General features: G+C 41.6%; 1 protein-coding gene across 1 annotated transcript in view; it reads right to left on the reverse strand.

The window, feature by feature from the left end:
- Positions 1–153: 153 nt before the first annotated feature.
- Positions 154–18,667, reverse strand: part of LOC306772266 (estrogen receptor beta-like) — a gene marked incomplete at its 3' end in the record, with an annotated part of 39,109 nt that continues 20,595 nt past the window's right edge. Inside the window, exons 3-10 of the mRNA XM_079261680.1 lie at positions 18,283–18,479; positions 18,079–18,195; positions 16,107–16,466; positions 12,776–12,914; positions 8,452–8,585; positions 1,832–2,015; positions 385–714; positions 154–265 (exon numbers count right to left, since the gene is read on the reverse strand). Of these exons, the coding sequence (XP_079117806.1) occupies positions 154–265; positions 385–714; positions 1,832–2,015; positions 8,452–8,585; positions 12,776–12,914; positions 16,107–16,466; positions 18,079–18,195; positions 18,283–18,479 (1,573 nt within the window). The remainder of the gene's footprint in view (positions 266–384; positions 715–1,831; positions 2,016–8,451; positions 8,586–12,775; positions 12,915–16,106; positions 16,467–18,078; positions 18,196–18,282; positions 18,480–18,667) is intronic.

Consider the following 18,667-nt stretch of genomic DNA (forward strand, 5'->3'; position numbering starts at 1 on the left):
TCAAAAAGTTTTTTTTTTCTTGCAAAAAACACTAAAAACATCTAAAAAAGAAACCCAACAATGCATTGTGTGTGTATGTGTGTGTGTGTGTGTTTTTTTAGGTGGGGAAGTGGGGCTTGTGTAAACCCTCTGAGGTTCAGTCTTTTAGTCCTGTCACCCCTCTAGGGTGGTTTCCATGACAACTCGGTCAGGAATAATGTAGGTAGCTGGCTCGGTGGGACACCCGTCCCCTGCGTCCAGCGACCACTGCTCCGGTGGGATGAAACTGCAGGGGGGGGGGGTGACATTATGCCAGTTATTTAACAGACGTAACGTCGGTACGAGGTCGCCAGTCCATCGCAGGATAAATATAAATACTGTTAATAAGTGAAAACTGAAACTTACTCGTCCCTGTTGGGTTGAGATCCTAGTAAGCTCTGTGATGGAGGTGTGGACCGGAGGGGCGGAGCCTGCAGGTGCTTGTCCAGGATCTGGATGTCAGCTGGTGTCTGTAGAAGCATGGTGGGGTCGGCGGTCACGGCTGAGTCAGGCTGGAGCTGGGACGGCGGTGGGGGGTATGGTTGCTGGTCGGAGAAGATGTCAGAGTTTGGCGAGGATGAGCCGGTTTGACTGGTGCTGCTGGAGGTGTTGGCATCCAGCATCTCCAGGAGGAGATCGTACACTAACACCACATTCTTCCTTTTCATGGTGGACAGATGGTCCATGCCTTTGTTACTGTGGAGAGGAGGGACGACACTGAGCCTGATGGCAGAGACAGCCCATAATAATATCACAGACTAAAGATGTTTGTATGTTTTGAGGTTTTTTAAGAGAAAGTTATGATCTCTGAGCAGCAACTTTTATAAATCTATAAAATCTGATAAAGGTGATGCGACTTCTGAGCTCTTTATGTGTCAAAGTGTTGAATCCTCATCGGACAAGTCAACAGCAAACGTTTCCAGAATGTCTCTACTTTCGGTTTCCATGGTGCTGAAAACGACTGGGTCTTAGAGACTTTTTTCTACTTTGATATTTTAGTGCCGTCCCATGGAGGGACTCAGTGATTGGTCATCTCCTCCAGGTCGTGCACGTTCACGAGAAGAAAGCCCCGCCCACCTTCACTGCTCCGTCAGAGTAAGACAGAAGAGAAAGTGAAAGTGTCGCTGAAGCACTCGTTTCTTTTCAGACCCCAAGATTCAGATATGTTGATGGGTTTTAAAAGAACTAAAATAATTTTTTTTTTCAAAAACCTCAAAATAAATTTCATTTTAAAGATGGAGGATTACAGCAGCGGTCGCTGGAGCTTCCTTACACAGAATATCCGCTTGAATAGTTAAAAATAACACAAAATGCATCTGTAAGATGCTTTCAGTGTCCCATTAACTGCTTTATGAATCTGACCTTTACATGTAGACATAAAACAGAACGTTGTCCAGCATTTATTCTCCAGTTTTTACCATGAATCTCAGAGAAACACCTGAAGCCAGTCTGCTTTTTCACAAAAAAACCTACATATTTTACTGTATATCCCTTAACCTTAATCCTTTTCACTAAGAGATTTTAATATTATTTCTACATAAAAATCTCTAAATCAAAGTAATTAATGCTTTTACACAATTATTTAGAAACAAACTAGATATTTTTCCTTTAATTTTTAAATATTAACTTTCTAAAAAAAAAAGTTAAATAAATTTTTAAACTAGTCCTTTAATACATCCTGGATTCACAAAGCCGTGCAGCGTTAACGCAGAGTGTGAATGAACTGATGAAGAAGCGAGACGAGTTTTCTGACGAGCATGTTTGCTGATCTTGCTTGGACTCTCGGAGTGTGTCTCGCAGTCGGTGTGTGTACCTGACATGGCGGATGTGGGAGAGAAGCATGGTGAGGTGGCAGAGCCGCAGAGTCTGCTGTTGTGTTGACAGACCCAGTTTGGAGATGGCCCAGACCAGAGCGTCGATCACCGAGTCCAGAAGACGCAGCAGCTTGTTCCTGCTCTCCAGCTCCTCTGCAGTCTGAGGCGTGCTCGTGCACAGATCTGCAGCAAACGACAAGACGGCGGTAGGTTTCAACAGAGGGGCCTCATTCTTCAAACCTCAGGCTTTAAATCACCAGCATGGTCCCAAAGAGCAAGACAACAGAAGAATCTACAAATAAATCAGTAAATACTGTAAAACCTTTCAGATCTCACAGACATTACTTGTGGAATCTTACAGGAGGAACCAAATTCAATGATTTATTGGCTGTATGAGACTTAAACAGTGAAATTCACCAGCCCTTTTCACACATCAGTTCCACAGTAAGGATTTGAAGTCCTTGTTAAGGAGCCTCTGCTGGTCTTTGCTATTTCTCACATGACAAAGACAGAGAGAGCTAAGCATCGCGTCAGAGTGAATCAGCAACACGTCTCCCAGCGACAGTGTTGTTGGCCAGTGTGATGTCATGTATATGTTATCTGAAAGACTTTCTGAGACCTATGGCATCTCTTTCTGGTAGAAACGTTACTCAAAATCCTCTTTTTTACAGTCTGAAAATTGTCTTCTGCCTCCCAGTGGTTAGTTTTTACACTACAAGTCTGACATCATGCAGTTTTAGACATAAACCATAGACCGTATATGAAAGGTTGAAGGATGCCTCGGGTGGTTAAAAGTGAAGCCTATGTGGAAGTGCATAAAACTGCAATTCCCCCTTCATCCACTAGGGGCTGCACAACAATCCCCATAGACTCCCATGTTAAAAAGACCAACTTCACAGCAGAAATAAACATGTTTACAGCAGAAATAAACATGTTTACAGCCTGGTACAAAAATCTATTTTAGGTTTAATAGGTCAGGTTTACCTTCATGACAACTGTGGGGGGGAGGGAATTTTTTTCTACTCTCCCGTTTAAAAGTAATTTAATCTCGAAGTTCGGGGTATTTTTTTCTACTCTCCCATTTAAAAGTAATTTAATCTCGAAGTTCGGCGTATTTCCCGCTTCAAGTAAGAAGAACGAAAAACAACCGCGGTTTTTAGCCCATTAACAATGTGACTTAGCTTTAGCCCGCTAACCTCCGTTAGCTGGTTTGCTCCTGTTATCTCCGGGTTAGCTAGGTTAGCTCTTTGCTACAGATAGGTCGTAGTTTGCTCGATTTCAATCATGACGTTCACAGCCCCCCTCTCAGCTCCAACTCTTTGCCCATATATGTATTTTACACACGACCCTGACAACATGGTGATGGTAGGAACCGCCCTCTGAGCTTCAATTCAGCTCTTCAGAAACCTACGGGTGACGTCACGGAGGCTCCGCCCATCTTTTTATATACAGTCTATGGCGTAGACATAATAAAGACGCCTCATTGTGTCAAGCTGCCTCTACGAGCTGACGTCTCATCGTGCCGACATCTTGGATGCGTCTCCCATGTGCCTCCATTGCATAGGAACAACCACAACAATAAGTTTTACCTGATTTTTCACACGGTTTGGTTTGTTACAACGGGCAGAGATGTAGTTCTGATATCATTAATTGTCAAATGTTAAACAACGGGATTCTGTGTTAAAATATGTTTTGTAATGATATTTAACAAAGACATGAGGTACAATATAAATAAATGCATAAATCAATTTGACACTAACATGTTTAATTGTTTATTGAAGCATTTGAATTTATCTATTTTATCTGGTCAAATAATAAATTATTAATCAATCTTACTTGTAAAATGACAGCAGCATAGTAGAACCGACTGGACAGAACACAAGAAGAGAGAGAAAGATGTTAAAATGCCGAAAAGGATGCGTTAAATGAGGAGGCCAGGGACCAGGATGTGGAGAAAATAGTCATTATTAAGTGTTTGGATCCAAATTAAATTCTTAAGAAAGGGTGAAGCACCAACAAGGACTTCGTAGTTCTGCACAACCGACATCTTCAGCAACCTTGTTGGTGGTGTGAGCGTCTGTGGATTATAAAGCCAGGGTGTTCCAGCGCAGTGACCAGTGTTAAACTTTACTATCATATTTCTGTATGTGGAAGGTTATGTTTGGTGAACTCGGGCGAGCCGACGATGTTGCGGCTGTGTCTCCAAGCAGGAAAGCAGTGAAAAGTTTCCCATTTGCAAACTTTTCCCCATGGCGATAATGTGTGGCGCCATTGCACCGCACGGTTGGTTGGTTGGGAGAATAACCAGCACAAACAATACACATAGAGCCATTCAGAGGGAAGTGGTTGGAGAAGCGGTTAATCAGACGTCCAACCAGAGATGTATACAGTAGAAGTAGAGAGTAGAAGTCCAGTCACTAAACCAGCTGAATGTAATCAGCTTCTGATGATCCTGTTGGTGAAAACAGCTGTTCTAAAGGCATCGGTAGATCCAAACACATGGCAGGACTTCTACTTTACTTCTACTTTATACACCTCTGTTGTACATGTTGTAATGCTTTCATTTCGATACGGTTAAAGGTACATTATCATGTTACATGATGATATTTCAAAAGTAATTAAAAAGTTGAGCCAAGATGGATGTAACCTGTTCATACTAAAGTCCTGGCTCTTCGTCTAGAGTAAAACACAAGCCTGCAGAAAGCATGACAACCAAACGCAGGTTTCTTATGTTCGTCCATCTGGCTCATCAAAGGGAACTAATGGTTTCTCCAGATGGATCGCTGGAGGACGGTAGAGAGGATAAACTTCAGATCCCTCCGTCCGCCCGCCGCCAAGATGGCCTGAGCCGCTGAGCTACGGTACTCCACCTATCCAAGTTCATAAATCTTACAAATCCCTCTTTTTTCTTTTACTTTAAGACTCAATTCCACTTCTTGCACAATTCTGCTCTTTGCATTCGGAGCAGCTGCAGCGGAGCAGAGTCAACAGAAAACGCCGTCTGGCAGCAGCTCCAGTGTGTGCCTTAGGGAGGAAACCTTATTTAAACAGCTCTGTGAGGTCGCTCACCTCCGTGAGACCTATACTGTATGATGGGGGGGCAGAGAACACGCTGACCGCTGGAAACAGATGAAAGGTTAAAAAACAAAATCCACGCAGCGATTACGTCCTTTTACACAAAGCATCCAATTCCCAAACTGTTTTAAATAAGCTCATCATTTGGGCCAAAGTGGGAGGATCAGACTTCACAACGCTGAAAACTAAAACACACCACTGTGTGTGTGTGTGTGTGTGTGTGTGTGTGTGTGTGTGTGTGTGTGTGTGTGTGTGTGTAAAGGGGGGGGAATGTGAATTTCACATTCAGAGAAATGTTTGAAAATGAAAACTTCAGTTGAAGTTTTCTAGATTTTTCACTCTTTGCTGGTTTTCTTTGTTTTGGTGTTTTTCCGTTCATGTCTCCATCCTGTCCCCCCCCCCCCCCAGGGCCCAGGGTCTGGTTTGGCTGGAGGTATCTTCCTGTCAAAAAGGGAGTTCTTCCTGAGAACTAAATCAAATAAAGGTTTGATGCAACATCCTGGTTTCCCTTAACTAAACATCTTACGACATACACAGTTTTATTGTACCGTTACGGTACAGATACTATTGGCATGATGTGATCGGACTGGGAATTTCTCTGTACTGGATGGATTAAAATGGTTCGTGCAATCTAGTTTAAATATGTCCATAGATCCAAAAAATATACCAAATGTATCATAAAGTGAAAATTACTTTTACCTTAAAGCTTTTTACTGTACAAGTATTTGTTCCTGCTCTTTGGAACAGGAACTACAGAGGACAGACACCGTCGTTGGGGGTCGCTGGACTTCATTTGAACTCCACATCATTTCTGGCTCTTCCTCACTTTAACATAAACCTCCTTTGAATATAAACTGTGTCTTTTTTTCAAACCAAACTGGTTATTTCTGATACTTTTCAGTATTGGCCTCAGTCAACCACTGAACTGTCTGTGGTGCGACATGGTGGTGGTAGATGGAACAAGACATGATGTCCCAGATGTCCTGGACTGGATATGGGTCTGGTTAACTTAGGCCTGTCACGGTAACAAATTTCTCCATGTGATTAATTGTCTCAGAAATTATTGCGATATATGATAACATCGTGCAAAGTGATTATTGTTGACATTTTGAGGCCATTTTCAACTAAAATATCAATAACGCCATAATACTGCTAGTACATCCTTTCAAAGATCAATGTGCTTTGATTTCTAAAGAACATTTAGTTCAATGAGCAGACTAGTTTATGCTCATCCAGTCTGCTAAAACAAATCAGGATTTCTCCTGAGGTTTTAGCAACATGGTTATCTGGAACTTGTGGTCTCTAAACACCATGTAACACAGTTACATAGAGTATAGTGAAGCTCATATAAGGGGACATGTTTGGACTTGACCAGAGGTGGAATGGTAAAACTGAATGTCTTTAAACGTCATCAGTATGTCATATTCATGCCACTGTAAAGTTGTGGAAATGCCGTTTGTAACATGTTTGTTCATCCAGGTGATTCCTACTGGCTGTAAATGTTTGCAACATTTTTAAAATGTCACCATTTTAACCATATTATAAAGGACAGCATGGCTTCACCAACCACGCTGCACACCATGTTGCACTGTCCTGTTTGTATTTAATCTGTCTGTTAAACACCGACTGTGGATTCTAGACTGTCAGGAAGTTTTTTAATGTCTTTTTTTTCCCAGCTGGGAAAACTGCAGTTGATGTGCAGATGGAAGCTTGTTGTTTTACCAAGTTTAGTTAATATTGTCTTTAAACAAACGTGGTCCTCGAGAGAGAAAAGAAAGACAAATAAAAATGATTGCGTCTGGCAAACTTATTGTGCACATTTTTTTCTTATCGTGCGATTAATTGACTGATTGCTCATTGCGACAGTCCAGGAACTTCTGACACCGCAGCCAGATGATGCTAAGGCGGCAGATTATTCTCCATGCTGTTGCATGTTTATGGACTGATGGACTGGACAGGCATGTCTCCATCTTTTCTATGTCCTCTTTTCACATTTCAGTCAGGCTACAAGGTGGTGAAGTGGTCAGCATATAGTTTCATTAGATAGTTGCTGGTTTGAGTCTTGGCTGGGTTGTGTGTGTACACACATGTTCTGGTCATGTCCGGGTTCCCGCTGGACTACATGTGGGTTCCCTTGTCTGAAAGAATGTGACTGTTTCATGATAACTTCAGAAAACTTGAACTGGAATCAAGTTTTTTTTATGTAAACATCATTTCAGCGAGGTTGTGAGGGCAGCCGGGTCGGCAGACCGGCCCGCATCAGGTGCTGATTCTGCAGAGTTTTGGTGGTCAGACTCACATAGAGTCACCCCCATCTGTCGAGCCCAAATACGAGCCAAACAAAAACTGCAGATGTGGGCCAAACAGTTTACGATCTGGGTACTAACTCAAATGTTGAGGTTTTGTTTAGTTATTGCAAATAAATGTTTACTTATCTGCTAATGCGCCAAAAGTCCTGTTCGCAAACTTAGTATCTTACTATCGTAGTTAGCTCTGCTGTTGTCATGTAAACAAAAGGAAGACTGGTGCATATTTTGATGTTAAAGGAAGGAGACAGTGATACCTAATTTCTTCTTGCAATTCAAAAAGTCCAAACATCAACATTACAGCTGGAACAAATAAAAATCTTCTCCCTGGAAGGCATACATTCATTTATTGTGACCAAGTTGTCTCTCTAAGCGCTAAACTGTCCAAACTTTCAGACTCTGCTGTGAGTGGTCGGCTGCACGGACAAAATGGTCCAATTTAACTCTAATTGTTTGTCAGACCAAGTTACCGTACTTCCCAGGTGATCGAGGCACCTGAATGTAAGCCACACCGTGCACGGAGCGTGCACGGAGCGTGCAGCAGTTCTTTTTCCTTCTTCAACATCCACATCACGCGCCGGGGTATGAAAGCTGCATCGTATGCATTTCTTGGTGTGTTTTCCATGATGAGGGTGTGTTCATGAGTGCAAAATGACTTGTTACTCAATAAAGGTCCATAAACTAGCCAAATTATTGTTTAAGATGCAGGATTCCAATCGTGAAAAAAGCGGCTCCAGAAAAGATGCCGGACAGACAGCAGGCATCAGGTAACAGTCTGGATTAAAAGCCAAGACAACAAATAGAGTTTTTATCAGTTCAGCAGCTGCATCAGTGGAAAAGAAAAACAGTTTTAATGCGGGGAGGACTACGAAGACAAGGGAGCTTTGCCTCCTTAAATAAGACAAATACAAAGGAATGAAAATTATTCATGTTCGGTGATATTTCTTTCAGTCTTTTAATCAGAGAAAATTTGTTTTGGGAAACTTTTTTTGCTGTAAGATTACAGAGACTCTTCAACCTAAATAATACTGTTTTTTTTCTCTGGAATCATGTGCTGGTTTAAATATGTGGCAACTGTCTCTGACACTCCACATTCCACATTATTATGTCATTAAACGTCAACAAAGCAGAGGGACAAACTTATCTCGGTTGTGGAAGATGGAAAGCACACTCTGTTTGCCACTTTCTGCAACCGCCTTGCAGAATTCTTCTCATTGCGCTGCATCTGTAAAACTTACTGGAGTTGAGAAGGATCATGGCCTTCAGACAGACGTACTCCTCCCTTTGCAGCTTGAGCTCCCGAAACCGGGAAGTGGCCGCCAGCAGCATGTCGAAAATCTCCATAATGCCCTCCACACACTGTCCTTCCTCCCTGCAAAGAGATGAGAGAGTCAAATGGGGACTACTGAAAGGTGTAGGCTGAACTATGTTGTATGCTATAAAACTGAACCAAACCTCAACTTCAACCTTCCTAAAAAGTTTTTTTTTACAGTTTTTTACAGTCTGTTAGGCTGCATTAGATTTAGTTAAATGTATCTAACAAACTGTTTCGCCTGTTATGGAGCACATAAAGGCCCCTGTGCGTTTCACCACTTGTTACCACAGTACAGTTGCTGCTCGAATGGATCAGAAAACAAACTCAATTTTACAAAGAAATGCACAAAACCTTGCTGTGTGAGGTTAAAACAGGCTTTGTAGAGATGCCTGCATACCAGCGGTTCTCAACCTTTTTGCAACACAGAAATATTTTTTTCAGCCCCGAACCCCGAACCACTGCAAAGTTTTTTGATAAGAAAAAAAACATGAAATACAGCACTTTGTCTTGTGTTTGGTTCATTAAACTTTTAACTGCGCAAAAACAATGGAAACCCCTACGACGCTTCAACCAGGACTCCATTGTTTGCGTTGTCAAGGCAACAGTGACTGACGAATATGCTTTGGCTCGTAACGGATGGGGTTCAATTCACGTCGGAATGTGGGATTTTGGGAGGAATGATATGGTGTAAAACTATATGTAAATTTAGTTAATAAATGTATACTTACATTGGATGAAAATATTTATAAAATATTGTATTTATATTATTTTGATTAAGGATGTTTTAAAGAAAACAAAACATTTCAGGTACCCCCTGCAATGCCTTGAAGTACCACCTGGGGTACGTGTACCTCGGTTTGAGAAACAGTGCTGTATACATGGAGAGACAATGACGGTTTGTGCACCTTCAGTCAGAAATTCTCTGAGCAACTTCAAACCAGGTAACCAGGAAGCTGTAATGTGTAACAGAGACACTGAAACGATGAAAACAGGAGGAAAAAAGACTCATTTGGACAGAGAACTGGAAAATAACTCGTCGTGTGAGTGCATGGATTTATTTCCAGGATGTTTTCCTGAGCTGTCCAAGAAGAAAAGGCAACCAAAGGCCAGCAGAAAGTAAGGCTGTGTATGTAAACACATCAAGGCTAACCTAAGCCTATGGCGATAGTCTCCATGGCAGTGGGGAAAGAAAGGACACTCGCTGAAGTCAGCCCACCAACACCCTGACAAGGCTGCACCACAGTCTGAGTTTTCACTGCAACAAATCTCCTAAAATACATAAAAAATCTCCAATGCATCTAAAGTCAGATGAAAACACAGTGACATGCTCCAGTCTTATGAAGGACTCACAAAAAACTGCTTTTGACTCGTCTCATTGGTCCGTCTCTCCTTCCTTCTGGTTGGCGTAAAATTATTTTCAGTTGCTGCTTCTCTCACCAGATCCTGGTTTGTAAACGTACCCCTCGCTTTCTTTCAGTCCGCGTTCATGCTGACACACCATGTGGAGTTTTCCTGTGTTTGGAAGAATTCCTGGAAGAATTCAGCTACTGAACCTTCTTTATATGCAAAACGTTTTGCCACGTCAGCCTGCATTTGGGTGCATGGTCCTCATCAACAGCGTTGGTTACTTTACGGTGGGATTTTATACTGTCAGAATGATCTTCAATGGAAATGAATATTTAATGAAACTGAATTTTGATGTGTTTTTCAGAATAAAATGTTGTTTCCCACTTCTTTTGGATTTTATCATCCCGGCCGTGCACATACGTTGACCATGTCTGTTCAGGTGAAGAAGCAAACATGTAAACTGTGCAAAGTCCCAACGATGAAGTCTCTTGTCCAAAAGCTTTTAACTGCATGAACAGCTATTTCATTTTCATCACCTTGAATCAAAACACTTTGATCAATTTTCTCATCCTCTTGCAAATGGCACTGCGTTACGACCTTGATGGGACAAACTAGACACAGACTAAACAACAGACTGAATCTTACTGTTTGCACAACACTTCAAAAACTAAAAACATAAACGTGCTACAAAGCATTTCCCTAAAAGCTGCCAGCAGTTCAGGCTGCTGTGCTTCGTTAGGACCGCGCTGTTTAAGCAAAGGCCTAATCACTGTGTTTACTAAGAATGGCGGAGCCAGAGGCAGACAGCCTTAGTCTGGCCAAAGTTGAAGGTCAGCGTGGAAGTGAACAGCCAGAGATAAGCAGAGTTTTTGGCAGCAAAACAAGCCACCAGTCTAGAAGAATCGAGATAAATCTGCAACATTCGTTGTAGATATCGCATGAATAAGTAAGCTCCCTGTTTTATTGTTTTATGTGAACTGACCACAGTTATAAAGGAGGGGAGATTAAACTTCCCCCAGCAAAGTGGGGAAACATGGCGGCAAGGTCAGGAAGGGAACACTTTAATCTCCTTCACAGCTTTCAGGAGTTTAGTATGAAAGTACCAATAAGCAACAGAGGCGTCATTTAACCCTAAAGAAAGGAAAACTAAGCCTTCAGTTAAGATTGGTGAAAAAACTGGCCTGATCACCCAGAACATTGTTTTTTCCTGAAGCATCAAACCATTTTAGCAAAATACTCTTCAATGCTTCCAGATTAATTCAGTTGTTTAATATTCAGCTCACCAGTTGGTGTTGTAACTAAAATCTAACCACAAACTCTGCTTTTTAGTTTGTTTTTAATAATAATAAAGTCATCTGCAGTGAGCAGGTTTTATATTCAGACTAAGGAATTTGGCTTCTAATTAATTCAGTCTAACTGGATTCATTTATGATTTTTTCTAATTTGACATTGAAAGCAGCAACCTCTGCCATTACAAACACACACTTTGTGCAGCAGTTCTTTGCATCTGTCACTGAAAACATCACTGAAAAACAAACTGAAAGTGAAGTTCAGGGTCTGTTGGAGACAACATTTGAAAGAAAAAGACATACATATATATATATATATATATATATATATATATATATATATATATATATATATATATATATATATATATATATATATATATATGTGTGTGTTATAACTCACAAAGTTAGGCAGTATCATCCCAGGTCTTTATACTGCAATCCTTCAAAAAGCCTAACATGGATAAATGGATCAATACATGGATGGATGGATGGATGGATGGATGAATTGTTGGATGGATGGATGGATGGATGGATAGACTAGCCTCCGTCCTCTGAGTAGTTAAATCATAAGTATGTTCATTTCTGATTGATACAACAGAGAATCATCAACCCCTCACATGAAGAGCTGAAGGAAAGAGCGAATATCTTCTTAAAGAGGTGCTATGATGGTATCTGGAGTTTTCTGAGCTTTCTACAGTGTTATAGTGTTGAATCCTCATCAGACATGTGAACGACACTGTTTTTTATCACCTAAACGCATGTTTGAGTTTGAGTTTGAGTTCTAGCACTCTCTCCGTTTGGTTTCCATGGCGACGAAAAGCGCGTCGTTTTAGAGAGTTTTTACTACTTGGAAATCCTTGTGACGTCCCGGGGGATAAGGTTCGGTGATTGGTTACCTTCTACTGGTTAACAAGGGCATGTACAAATACATCAGGCGGGTGGAAAACGTGGGATAAAGTTATTTTCAACGATGGCTGGTGAGTTTACCAAAGAGAGACATCCTGCTGCATTCGTTGCTGTGGGTTGCTGTTTTCCACTTCGTTTTCAGGCTCTGATTCAGGTTCCAACATGTAGGGCTGTATGCTATGTGTTGACATTGTATTTTGTTATTTTATTGAGTTCATATCAGCCTAATCCTTCTGTTTATGAGATGTTACAATGACGGTGAAAGCAGGTGCGGTGCGCGCTCCCGATGTAGTGCAGTGGCGGGAGGCGGGGCTTAATGCGGAAGAGTCTCAATCCACTCGTTTTGCCCGCAGGCTGATCTGACAGCCTACGGAGAGGGTCGGTCTGAAGTAAATAAAGCTATTTGTGACAATAACTCCATCAATCCCAGCCCTTCTGGTCTCAGAAATAAAAATAAATTAGCCAGAAATGCACATAATAGTTCCACTTTAAAGACTTGCCATGGGACATTTAAGTTGGTCAAAAAGTAACTATGCTACTGTTCATGCTCTCCTGCAGAAATACAGGGCACTAATGCCACTTCCTGCACAGAATCTATCAAAAGACATCTACAAGAATTCATTTGGATGCTAAAAGATCACAACTGAAGAATAACCTCAGTCTGCAGCATTGTCAACAACAGCTGATAACAAACAGTCTCACCTGTTGAGTTTGAAGTCTGGAGAGAAGATGAGTTTCCCAGGATGATCCACGGACCTCCACATGAGGCCGAGCATCAGAATCTCCAGCCAGCAGCACTTCAGCAGGTGGATTTGGTCTGCTAGACTCAACTCCACAAAGCCTGATGACATACAGAAAGGAAAGAACTTGTTAGGGGAATTGTTTTTCCATCTCAGATGTTAAATCTTCGTACAAAGACAATTTCACAACAACTTCCCATCACAATAACTTATTTTTGTTGCCAGGTAATAATCCAAGCCAGGAATTAGAGGATGATAATTCATGAAGTCTGACTTCACAAAGAGTCACATGACATTTAAACTGGATGCAGTCTTTCACAACACCTCACAACAAAGCTATGAAAAACACAGACACATCCAGAAGAGGCATGATGATAAAACACTCTAATTAAAAGTAACACCACCTCATTTTACTGTCTGTACAGGAGGATGACATCTTCCGCACCTGCAGACCTTTGAAACGACGCCTGGAATACCTTCCTCTCAGCTCTTAGTGGGTTTTAAATGTCATTTAGCAAAACACCAAGCTGTTTCTGTTGTCTGTAGCTGCATTTTACATGCAGCAACATTTTTCAGAAATTGTTCCAGGTAGTCTTTTCCATGGCAACCTGCAGTCTCATCACATTAACTGCAGGTCAATAACAGCTCTGATGGTCAGAAAGTAGTGCAATGACCCTGAACCAGGCTGTTTTCTTCCAGCACAGAAACATGAAAACATGGATCCATCATCACTTCACGCTGCTACCACTGGTGGTTTAATGGTGTGGGGGATATGTTTTTGGCCCACTATTGTTGGCTCTTACCAGCATGACCTGGTTTAACCTCCACAGCCGACCTGAGTCCTGCTGCTGACCATGTCCATCCCTTTCTGAGCACAGTGTAGCATCTTCTGATGGAAACTTCCAGCAGGATGATGCACCATGTCACAAAGCTCACATCATCTCCATGACGATGAGTTCACTGTCCTCCAACGGCCTCCACAGTCACCAGATCTACATCCAGCCAAGCAGCTTTGGGATGTGGTGGAACGGGACATTCTCGTGATGATGTCGGTCCTCGAGGTGTCGCTGTCCTGCTTGTGGTCAGTGTACCCCTGGTCCAACACCCTGGCTCCCATGAAATAGGTCCATCAGCTAACAAACTTCTGCACAATGACTGATTAGTTTGAGTCATGTGTGTTGGAGCAGGGATACATGGAAAACCTGCAGGATTGTGGCCCTTGAGGACTGGAGTTAGACATCCCGGTGTAGGCTTTTGGGAGTTGGAAGAACACTTCGTTCCATTTTCCAAAAATCCCTCCAGGTGAGCTTGGGATGTTCCAGATGTTCCCAGTTGCTCCACTGTCCTTTTTGAACTGAGACCAACTTTGTGCATCGTTCTACTTCTTCCTGGCATCGAAGCTTCTCCACCACCAGTTTCGTTCTCTGGGTGGATGAAGCCTTGTGCCATGTTGGTCGACTTATCTCAAATCCTGCTTTCAGAAATATGAAACCCTTTTATTAGACTGTAGTTCAGGAAGCAGAGCAGCTTTCCTGCCACCATACTGAAGGTTTGACATCTGAGCAACATCCAGAACTAACAAACTAAAAATGTTCTCCGAATGTGTTGACTTTAATCTCAGAACAGACAATAATCTCCTGAGATCATCTAAAAGTCCTTCTAGTACATCAGTTTCTTAAAGAAAGAAAAATCTAAAAAGCGTAAAACATCATACTTAATTTGTCAAAAATAACATCATTAAACAGAAACTATATTTTGCCTGACAGACAAAGCCTTGCTCACCTGTCTGTGACTTGTTAGTTCTTTTATAGAGCAGACAATACATGCTCATTTTCACTTCTGTGTGTGAAGAAAAAAAATCAAGAAAAAAATGGTGAAAAAAAAAACTACTGGGAAGACTGTCTTTATTCAAAGTGTGAGTATTGTGAGCCCTTCACATTAACACATCTTCTGAGAAGATACCTGCTGGGCTGAATGGTGGCTGAGAGGAGAGCAAGGAGAGCGAGTACAAGGGAAAAGAAAAAGGAGACGTACATGAGAAGAATGGAAGTAATCCATGGTAAAAAAAAAAAAAAAAAAAAGAATGGCCAAGAAAGAAAGGGAAGAAACAATTTGACGGAAATTAGTCAAGAAAAGTGGAAATCCACTATTTCCACTAAATCACTATTTGCAGTCTGTGGGTATTCAACTAAAAAGTAATGTTTAACTTCAATCCATAGACAATTTGTAAAGAAAAAGATCTGAATTTCCAATAATTTATTTCTATCTTAAAAGATGTGAAACTGTAAAACATCTAAAATAACAAAAGTCTTAATTTTTTTGACAAGAAATGCAGATTATTTAGAACAAACTTATGTTGGTTCAACTGTTTTAATGAATCACTTTTACAGAGATTAGTCTACAATAAACGTTTACTGAATCTGTAGTTATGACTTTTGTCTGCAAGGGTGTGTCATCTCAAGAACTTAGCTTTTGGGAGGAAAATTGAGTAAAATACATATTTATTTCTCATTTTCTGTTCACTGGATGTCTGTTACCAACAGGTTAAACATTCATTCATTCATTTTCAGAACCGCTTAGTCCGATTAAGGAAGCTGGAGCCTATCCCAGCAGTCAACGGGCGAGACGTAGGGTACAAGCCAGTCCATCACAAAGTCAACACAGGGCATCAAACCACCATTCAGGCTCACACTCACCTTGGGAGAATTTAGAGAAACCAAATAACTTAACATGGATGTCTTTGCATGGTTTGAGAAAGAGAAGCCACGCATACCCTCAACTCAACTCATCTGTATTTAAAGAGCTCTTATTTTTTAGTACCAGTTCGGAGTCAAGCAGCAGCATTTTAAAGTTGACTTTATGTTGGTCTCAGCAGCCTGAGACCAACATAAAATGCGCTGCAGTAGTCTAAACGAGTTGTAATAAAAGCATGGATTAAAATTTCAAAGTGGTGCATAGAAAGAAGAGGTTTAATTGTCTCAGGTGAAAAAGCCAGACTTCTCAACGGATGTAACCTGTGCATCAATTCTCACACCCAGGTTTGTTGCTGTCTGTGTCAGATTTGGGCTTAAAGGACCCAATATGGGCTTCAGAGACATCACTCAGTCAGAAAAACATGACCTCTGTCATACACATGTTCCACACAGAAAAGCCACCCCCAGCCAAACATCGAACCAGCGACCCTGTTGCTATGAGGTCACAGTACTAACCACTACACCACCGTGCAGGTCAATCTTATTCTGAAAGCACCGATTTTCCTTCTCCAGAGTTGAAATATAGCATTTCCATCTTACCAGGAATCTTTTTAGCCCAGCTGATCATGAGGACTAGCTCCTTGTCTGCAAGGTTGGTGAGAGACATCATCATGCTGGCCTCTGTGAAAGGCTTCTTCAGGTCCTCCATGAGGTAGATCTCTGGGGGCTCTGCCTCCATGATGCGGGAGATGAACTCCTCCGGACTCATGGATGAGTGGTGCACGTAGTTCGGTTGTGAGAGATGGTCTAGTGGGGAGAGAGGTACTCCCAAGTGGAGATGGCGCTGAGCCCGAGGACCCATCCCGACCCTCACCAAACTCCTGCCCATAGCATCTCGAGGCTGGAGTCCTCCACGATGGCGCCGAGCTCCTCGATAGCTGCAGCGATCACGCCTCACACCTGCCAGATGAAAGACATTCAAATGATTCCACTGCAAGATGATATCTAATGAGTTTATAACTAAAAGATTTATGTACATATTATTTACACTTCAGTGCTGCAGGTCAAAGAGCCCAAAGGGTTATTTCTCTTTATTAACAAGGTCGTGTGAGGTAAATGTTACAACATGACAGCTGGAAACAAGACAGAAGGAGATTTACTTAAAGCCACTTGCAACCGTGTCAGATCTTCTCTTCTTTCTTAAATGTCAGAAAGAAAACTCTCTTTCATTCATTCATTATCCTAACCGCCTTATCCGATGAAGGGTCGCGGGGAAGCTGGAGCCTATCCCAGCAGTCTTTGGGCAAAAGGCAGGGTACACCCTGGACAGCTCGCCAGTCCATCACAGGGCCACACTGAGACAAACAACCACTCACACTCACACTCACTCCTATGGGAGTGAGAAAGTCCGAAATGTGAAATGTGCAAAACATATTCTGATTTGGCCAAAAACTAATGTACACGAGATCTCGTTCTCTTGGTCACGACCCACAGCTCATGACCATAGGTGATGGTTAGAACGTAGATCGACTGGTGAATCGTTAGCTTCAGCTCCTTCTTCACCACGACAGACCGGCGCAGAGTCCGTATTACTGCAGACGCTAGGGCTGCTCGATTATGACAAAAATTATAATCACAATTATTTTGACTGAAATTGAGATCTTGTTTATTTAACACAATTATCCAGTATTTTTTTTTTTTTTTTTTTTTTTGTCTTGTCCAGCATTTAGGCAAGCAGAATGATGGTCTGGATGCTGTGTTCTGCTGAGCAAATTTTCTCTGCCAAGGGAAGCTTTATAGATATAATGATCCCCTTGACTTTCTGATTTTTTATTTTATTTCTATGTTTATTTTGTATTGTTGTTTGAATTGTAGAGTTTGTACTGCTGGACCAGAGAGGACAGACAAAAGACAGAAAGAGAAAGGAGAAGAAACACCTCATAAGAAAAGGGAAAGAGATAAAGGGAGAGAAAAGGGAGAGAAAAAAACAACAACTAAAAAATAACCCAAAAACAAAAAGAAAGAAAACAACCTACAGATTATCCAGTATTTTTAAACAACGCTGCACGTCGTGGTGTTCTAGACTCTGTATCGTACATTATAACCGTCTAATGCACGGTTCTGAGTTGTTTAATCCGCTTTTACTGCTTATATAGGAACTATTTTACAGATCACGACCAGATGAAACCAACAGGACCAAGTCACCCATAAAAGCAGAGTCCAATTCTGAGGTCACCAAACCGGATCTCCTCAACACCTTGGCTGCGCCTAGAAATTCTGTCCATGAGCAGAATCGGTGATAAAGGGCAGACTTGGCAGAGTCAGTGTTGACTTTGTGACAACCTGTGTGTCAACCTGTCAAAAAGTGTCAACCTGTGTTGAAAAACAAACAAACAAATAAAAAAAACAACATTTTATCCTTGGGCGTTCAACTCTTTTGCTGGGAAGTCCACTCTGCAAAAACCCTGAAAAACTGATTCACACCATAAATATTTTCTACAGCTTGCTTACCTTTTAACAGATTATCTAAGATGAAAGACGACAATCACAATAAAAACAGGACAAAGCTTACCACATTTCATCATGCCCACTTCATAGCATTTCCGTAGACGGCAGGCTTGGCAGCTTTTACGGCGGTTCTTGTCAATAGTGCATTGATTTGTAGCTGGGCAAATGTAGTCATTGTGCCCTGATCAAAGAAGAAAAGGGGATGATGACGTTATTTTTGCCTTTAGGAGAAGACAAAAATGAGAATAAGAGGAAAAAGACACTATACCTTGAATACTCCTCTTGAAAAATGCCTTACAACCCTCACATGACCACACACCGTAGTGGTATCCGGAGGCATAGTCGTGACACACAGCACAGAAGTGCATGTCAGCTTTTCCTACAGCAGATGAGCACGAGGATTTCCCTCTTTCCACTCTTTCGCCTGAATTTTTCCCCAGCAGCTTGCTACAGGTGATGACGGAGCTTCGGGGAGAAACAGACTCTGTGAAAGGAGCAACTTGACATTCGGAATTTTAGCCTGTCATTCATTGTTCCAACAGGAAGTACAATTTTCTAAATGGAAAATGGAAACATTAGATCAAAATTACTCAAATCAATATCAGTACCAATGAGTAGACACAAAATGGTGCAAAACTTCTGATGCACTTCAA

Source organism: Telmatherina bonti, assembly GCF_933228915.1.
Source record: "Telmatherina bonti genome assembly, chromosome: 22".
NCBI classification, from domain to species: Eukaryota; Metazoa; Chordata; class Actinopteri; order Atheriniformes; family Telmatherinidae; genus Telmatherina; species Telmatherina bonti.